This window comes from Perca flavescens, chromosome 7 (assembly GCF_004354835.1).
Source record: "Perca flavescens isolate YP-PL-M2 chromosome 7, PFLA_1.0, whole genome shotgun sequence".
In the NCBI taxonomy this organism is placed as follows: Eukaryota; Metazoa; Chordata; class Actinopteri; order Perciformes; family Percidae; genus Perca; species Perca flavescens.
In genome coordinates, this window is record NC_041337.1 from 36,999,014 (window position 1) to 37,006,513 (window position 7,500).

Here is a 7,500-nt window from a genome sequence, read left to right on the forward strand (position 1 = left end):
CTTAAATATTAGGCCGTTGTCAGCTAGTTTACTTTATAATAAAACATCAGATTTTATAAACTACATGTGTTCTGTGTGCAGTAATCTTAATGTGTAAAGTAACTAGTAACTAAAGTAACTAAAGCTGTAACAGATGAATGTAGCGGAGTAACTAAAGTAACTAAAGCTGGAAAAGATGAATGTAGCGGAGTAACTAAAGTAACTAGTAACTAAAGCTGGAACAGATGAATGTAGCGGAGTAACTAAAGTAACTAGTAACTAAAGCTGGAACAGATGACTGTAGCGGAGTAACTAAAGTAACTAGTAACTAAAGCTGGAACAGATGAATGTAGCGGAGTAACTAAAGTAACTAGTAACTAAAGCTGTAACAGATGAATGTAGCGGAGTAACTAAAGTAACTAGTAACTAAAGCTGGAACAGGTGAATGTAGCGGAGTAACTAAAGTAACTAGTAACTAAAGCTGGAACAGATGAATGTAGCGGAGTAACTAAAGTAACTAAAGCTGGAAAAGATGAATGTAGCGGAGTAACTAAAGTAACTAGTAACTAAAGCTGGAACAGATGAATGTAGCGGAGTAACTAAAGTAACTAGTAACTAAAGCTGGAACAGATGACTGTAGCGGAGTAACTAAAGTAACTAGTAACTAAAGCTGGAACAGATGAATGTAGCGGAGTAACTAAAGTAACTAGTAACTAAAGCTGTAACAGATGAATGTAGCGGAGTAACTAAAGTAACTAGTAACTAAAGCTGTAACAGATGAATGTAGTGGAGTAACTAAAGTAACTAGTAACTAAAGCTGTAACCGATGAATGTAGCGGAGTAACTAAAGTAACTAGTAACTAAAGCTGTAACAGATGAATGTAGTGGAGTAACTAAAGTAACTAAAGCTGTAACAGATGAATGTAGCGGAGTAACTAAAGTAACTAGTAACTAAAGCTGTAACCGATGAATGTAGCGGAGTAGAAGTAGAAAGTGACATGAAGAGAAAAAGACGAGTAAAGTACAAGTACCTCAACATTTGGTACTTAAGTACAGTACTGGAGTAAATGTACTTAGTTACATTCCAGCGCTGCCAGCAGAGATGATCTTGTTTTCAGTTGTTCATAGATTGATTTCCCTTGTTGTGATTGTGAACACTATGAATTGTGGGTAATGTAGTATGACCAACCAAGCCAACAAGAACAGTCGACACACAAAGTGATGAAGTGACAAAAACTGGTTTTATTCAAACGTTGGATCCCATTATTTTTTTTTTTCGATCCATAAAGTTTTATTTAATGTAAATAAACAGAAAAAAATGACCCAACAAAAAAAAAGGGGGGCCACTTTGATAATTAACCCAGCCAATAATACACAAGTATCTACGGCAACGGGCCACCAACCAGATCAACTGGTTTCCATCTGAATGTGAAGTCACACAGGAAACTAAATAAATACATACATCTTTCGCTCTAAACTTTAAATTAAAGATTCTTTCTTCCACCGTCAAACTAAATTCCCTCGTTTCGGATGTTTTAGTAAAGTGTCCTCTGCTGGATAAAATAAAATAACTATTTTTTTTTAATAGTTTAAAAGGGATACTCCACCTTTTGTTCTTATCATGGTCTACCCCGGCTGGAGAGAGGTGTGCCAACGCATTTTTTGTCTCCGTGCAAGTAATTAGGTTAATTTTTTTTTTGTCTGTCTGCTCACTTTTACTCACAACATGCTAACCGGCAACATAGGATTCCATTCACTACGCTAAGCTAACTAGCGTTGGCACTGCCGCTGTTGCACCGGACTATAACGATGCACGCACCTCTCTCCAGCTAGGGGTAGACCATGATAAGAATTATTTCAACACACGGTGGAGTATCCCTTTAACTCTGCAGCTGTTGGTCTAGTTTCACTGGACAGATGGAGAGAACTTCCTGTAATGTTCCTGTGAAGATCTGCATCATTTGGTTCTTCCAATAATAAAAAAAATAAATTAAAAAAAAGGAAAAAAAAATGGAGATTGATATGCTTATTAGAGCTCAGATTTTAGGATATTATCCAGTAACTGAAAGCAGTGTTCATATCTAGGTGAGAAATAAAACTGCAAAAAGTTCTTAGCACCTTTTAAAAAAGGTCTGAACACTGAATATTATTATTATTATTATTATTATTCTGAGCTCCCAAAAGATTTCAACCCTAATGTCCAAAAATCACGTGTCAAACTCGAGGCACGCGGGCCAAATGCGGCCCCTCGCAGATCTGGGTCCGGCCCGCATATCATTTGAGGTTCTCAATACATTCTGGCCTGTCTGGTTTTTTGCCACTTTTGCCGACATTTATGGCGCTTTTTTTTTTTTTTTTTTTTTAGCCCCCAGCCGAATAAAACCCTTTTTTGGGAGCTTTCAGTGTTCAGACGCAGACGACTTCGGTTAGTTACGGTGAAAACACGCCGGGCGCGTTAGCGGAGCGGAGATAAAGGCGCCTGATCGCACGCCTGGCCATCCATACCGGACCCATCCATACCGGACCCATGTTTCTCAGGGCCGGGGAAGAGAGAGAAAGAGAGGAGGAGTGGGTCATTGTGTGTGTGTGTGTGTGTGAGTCTCTGTGTGTGTGTGTGTGTGTGTGTGTGTGTGTGTGTGTGTGTGTGTGTGTGTGTGTGTGTGTGTATACATCTCTGTGTGTGTGTGTGTGTGTATACATCTCTGTCTCTATGTGTCTTTTTGTGTGTGTGAGTCTCTGTGTGTGAGTCTGTGTGTCTTTGTCTTGGTGTGTGTGAGTCTCTGTGTGTGTGTGTGTCTCTGTGTGCGTGTGTGTGTGTGTATATATATATCTCCGTCTCTATGTGTCTGTGTGTCTCTGTGTGCGTGTGTGTGTATATATCCCCGTCTCTATGGGTCTGTGTCTTTGTGTGTGTGTGTGTGTGTGTGTGTGTGTGTGTGTGTGTGTGTGTGTGTGTGTGTGTGTGTGTGTGTGTGTGTGTATATAAGAGACCCCTGCAGTGCGCGGGCCAACGCCACGCGCCAGCTACGATTGGACAGATTAAATAACATGGGCACCAAAACTGAAAATCGCTCCGCTGCGATAGGCTTACACGGCCGGTGAGTCTCGGCGCTAAATCACGCAGCTGAACGTTCTCACAGGTCAACAGATCCACACTGCACCGACAGCTGGCTGGAAAAACACATTACCAGAAGAAGAAGAAGAAGAAGAGTTATGGAGCCATAACAATAAAAAAAATAATAAAGTTACTGTGTGTTTGTTCAGAGTTCGCTCCACTCTGCTGCTTTTGTAAAATAAAAAAATAAAATAAAAAGTCTGTATCATCAAAACCAAATAAATACTCCATTCAATAAATAACCAAAAGAGGAAAAAGTCATTCTGCTTAAATGAGGCGCGGCTCCTGCATCATCCAGACCAGATAAATAAAAATAATAATAATAATAAAAATAAAAATAATGATAAGCACTGCAGCGGGAGGAGTAGAAATAAAAATAAGAAAAAAATAAATACTTTCTCAGTGAGTGATCTTACGTAGCGGAGTTTTCTTCATCGGGTCTGAGCGGGACCTGATTTTAATGTCTGGGTTGAAACATGAAGAGAGAGACAGCGCTGAGAGCCAGAGGGGATCTGGGACGTAGAGCCTCCAGAGGATCTGCAGATCCTGCCAGGGAGACAAAGACCAGACCAGACCAGACCAGACCAGACCCTCCTTTGACCCCGGGAGCCGAAGCTGGGAATGATGTCACACCTCGAGTGGACCACTTCACAAGTGGGATTTCCTCTAGCCGGGTTAGCGAGTCGCTAACAGCCCATTACGCTGGGTTTTGTGTGTGTGTGTGTGTGTACAAACAGCGGAGTGACATGTCCACGTATGGAAGATGGACAGAAATGTGTGTATGACTGATTTAGTGAGACACAAATAACACAGAAGTGCGACTTCCAAACTTCAGGTGGGAGTTTCCAACTTTGGGAATTCCGACTTCTGAGTATCAATGGAACGCAGGAAGAGACCTGCACGATGCTCAGGGTTAAGTTTAAGGTCCGTCCCGTCAGGAGGCCACCGGTGTGTTCAGGGTTAAGTTTAAGGTCCGTCCCGTCAGGAGGCCACCGGTGTGTTCAGGGTTAAGTTTAATGTCTGTCCATCAGGAGGCCACCGGTGTGTTCAGGGTTAAGTTTAATGTCTGTCCATCAGGAGGCCACTGGTGTGTTCAGGGTTAAGTTTAATGTCTGTCCATCAGGAGGCCACCGGTGTGTTCAGGGTTAAGTTTAAGGCTGCTGGTGTGTCTGTCCCGTCACAGGGACTGGCTGGGCAGAGAGCTGTGCTCCTCCTCCTCCTCCTCTGCCTCGCCTCCCCCCATCCAAGGGTGGGACAGGATCTCCTCCAGGGTTGGGCGCTCCTCTGGACGGTACGACAGGCACCATCGAATTAGAGACTGGCATTCTGGGAGGGGAGAGAGAGAGAGAGAGAGAGAGAGAGAGAGAGAGAGAGAGAGAGAGAGAGAGAGAGAGAGAAAGGGGATGGGAGGTTAAACAGCTGCACAGAACCAAGGTTGTTATTATTATTATTTTTTAGTTTGGACGGTTGGTTTTAGTTTCAGTTTACTAGTGATGTTCCTTGTTAGTCGATTAGTCGACTAATCGTCGTTTTTGGTCTTAATCAACTTAGATCTCTTTAGTCCATTAGTCATGTCTGATGCTTTTCTTCATGCTGAATGACTTATTTCCAAGAAACGTACGAGCACATCTCTGGTAAACAAGAATTAAAGTGGAGCTCGTAGCACGACTCTTTGCGGAGAAACTCAGATTTACAGATCTGTCGATTAAATCAACTAATCGATTAGTCGGTTCAACTGAACGAGTGATAGTCGACTAAGAAGTTCTTCAGTCGAGCACAGCCCTACAGTTCACTTCAAACATGTTTCACGGACTCTTTTCCTTGTAAGTTTAGTTTGTGTCCTGTAATAACCCGGGCCATGGTGGTGGTGGTGGTGGTGGTGGTGGTGGTGGGGGGGGCAGGGCCTCTGCTCACCTTTAGAGACCCGTCGGGTGAAAACGGGCGCGGCGGCGACGATATCCTGGTCGCGCTCGAACGGGATGTCGCCGCACACCATGTCGAAGAGCAGCACGCCCAGAGACCAGACGGTGAGAGGGACGGCCTCGTAGGCCTGGGACACGATCCACTCAGGGGGCTGTAGACCCAGCGTACCTGGGGAGGGGGGCAAGGAGAGGAAGAGAGGAGGCAAGGAGAGGTGTTATCAAGTCTGAATTAATTACATTCTGGGGCTGAAAATGTTTGCATGGAAACGATTAATCATTATTATCAAAATATTCGCCATCGAATTTCAGTTGATCGTCTAAATCAGTGTTTCTCAAATGGGGGTATATGTCCCCCTAGGGGTCCTCTGGAGGGCTGCAGGGGGTACGTGAGATATTTAACTAAATGTTTAATAGTAACGAGGCTGTTGTTCCTCTTTATGGAGCCTCTTTTCCTACCAAAAAGGTGACATTTGTGTCTCCTTCTTTGGATCTAATCTATCCTTCCTCGTAGTGTCCTTCTACTTTACAAGTTTCTTGCTTTTTTTCTTCTTCTGTCACTGTGTTGGAAGTTTTTGATACTATTTTGACCTATTCTTGCCTTCCTTCTACCATCTTTTTCCCCCCCGAGTTTTTGTCTCTTTTTCTCATCAGCATTTAATGTTTTTTTTCCCCCCAGTTCCAAGGCTGTTGTTTAGTGAATCTATCTCTGACATCGCTCTGTACGATTCCTCTTTATAGAGACTTTTTCCTTCTACAGAAAATGATTAGCGCTGGTTTCATGTGGCTTTGTTTGTCTGTTTTTATGTTGTGTCTTCTTATGTGTTGACTTGGCACTTTGAGCTACTTGCACTTTTTTTCCCCAATGCGGGTTACACTGCAAATGGCCAATAAAGTGAATCTGAATCGGAGGTCTTCCCCTCGGAGGTTTTCACTGAGACACAGCGCTGACGTTACTGGGCTCAGAGTGGGCGTCTGCGTACCTTCGAACTCGCTGTACGGCGTCTCTTTGAGCGGAGCTCCGGATCCAAAGTCGATGATCTTGACGTCGAGCGTCCGCGTGTCGACCACGATGTTCTCGTCCTTGATGTCTCGGTGCACGACGCCGTGGGCGTGCAGGAAGCGCAGCCCCTCCACGATCTGCCGGAAGAACCTGAAGCCCAACGGAGAAGAAGGTTAACACGGGGAGACAGGAGAGAACAGCAGAAGAGGGCTGCACAATATGTCCGTTTTTCTTTTTTTTTTAAATCGGCCTAGCCTGAGTGTGAGGCGTTCAGGGAGACTAGGTAGAAGTGGGCATTCGGAGAGTCTAACCTGAGTGTGAGGCGTTCAGGGAGACCAGGAGAAGTGGGCGTTCAGGGAGACTAGGTAGAAGTGGGCATTCGGAGAGTCTAACCTGAGTGTGAGGCGTTCAGGGAGACTAGGTAGAAGTGGGCGTTCGGAGAGTCTAACCTGAGTGTGAGGCGTTCAGGGAGACCAGGAGAAGTGGGCGTTCAGGGAGACTAGGTAGAAGTGGGCATTCGGAGAGTCTAACCTGAGTGTGAGGCGTTCAGGGAGACTATGAGAAGTGGGCGTTCGGAGAGTCTAACCTGAGTGTGAGGCGTTCAGGGAGACTAGGTAGAAGTGGGCGTTCAGGGAGACCAGGAGAAGTGGGCGTTCGGAGAGTCTAACCTGAGTGTGAGGCGTTCAGGGAGCGCTCCCCTCTCCGTGATGAAGTCGAACAGATCCTGGCCGTGTGGCGGGCGCTCCATCACCAGCAGGAAGCCCCGCCCCTCCACCTCGAACCAGTCCAGCATGCGCACCACGCCGCCGTGACCCCCGACCTCCGCCAGTCGCTGCAGCAGAGCGATCTCCATGGGAACGGGGCCAACCTCGCCGGGCTGAGAGTGGGAGAGAGAGAGATTATAAATCTCTGCAGCACGAGCTCTACAGCATGTTATAGAGTCCTTGTGAAGGGTTACGCTTTTCCATTTTGAAATTAATTGTGTAGAGTCTTTTATCAACTCTCTTAGTCGACTAACACTTATAGGATTTTGTCGACTAATCGATTAGTTGATTTAATTGACAGAGCTGTGAGCTTTGAGAGGTGGTTAAGACTAGAAAAGCACAATATAAATGTAGTTAATTAACCATCTGTAAAACTGAGTTTCTCCACAATTAATCCTGCAAAAGCACCACTTTAAATCTTGTGTTTACCAGAAATGTGCTCAGACGTTTCTTGGAAATAAGTAATTAAGCATGAATAAGCATAAAAAAAAAAAAAAAAAAAAAAAAGACTAATCGACTAATTAATCGTCTGCTTTCCCCGTTTTCCACACACCTGTGTACCTGTGGCTGATCGGCTTTATGCCTTCCCAAAGGCCATGCTCCACCCAGTGCTCAAACATAAAAGTGCACCGTGACATAACCAACATACTAGCCTATACAAACAAAGTGGTGAAATGGCTCCAACAAAAAAAAAAAAATAAAAACATTGAAAAAAATAAA

General features: G+C 44.4%; 1 protein-coding gene across 2 annotated transcripts in view; it reads right to left on the reverse strand.

Annotated features, from left to right (window-relative positions):
• Positions 1 to 4,147: 4,147 nt before the first annotated feature.
• pim2 (Pim-2 proto-oncogene, serine/threonine kinase) overlaps positions 4,148 to 7,500 on the reverse strand; it is an 8,657-nt gene continuing 5,304 nt past the window's right edge. The window contains exons 4-7 of one of the 2 annotated variants that reach the window (XM_028583169.1): positions 6,685 to 6,893; positions 5,997 to 6,166; positions 5,009 to 5,185; positions 4,148 to 4,420 (exon numbers count right to left, since the gene is read on the reverse strand). In XM_028583169.1, coding sequence (XP_028438970.1) covers positions 4,272 to 4,420; positions 5,009 to 5,185; positions 5,997 to 6,166; positions 6,685 to 6,893 — 705 coding nt within the window. In that variant the 3' untranslated portion in view covers positions 4,148 to 4,271. Of the gene's footprint in view, positions 4,421 to 5,008; positions 5,186 to 5,990; positions 6,167 to 6,684; positions 6,894 to 7,500 lie in introns of both variants that reach the window. The other variant, XM_028583168.1, reaches the window with a different exon arrangement.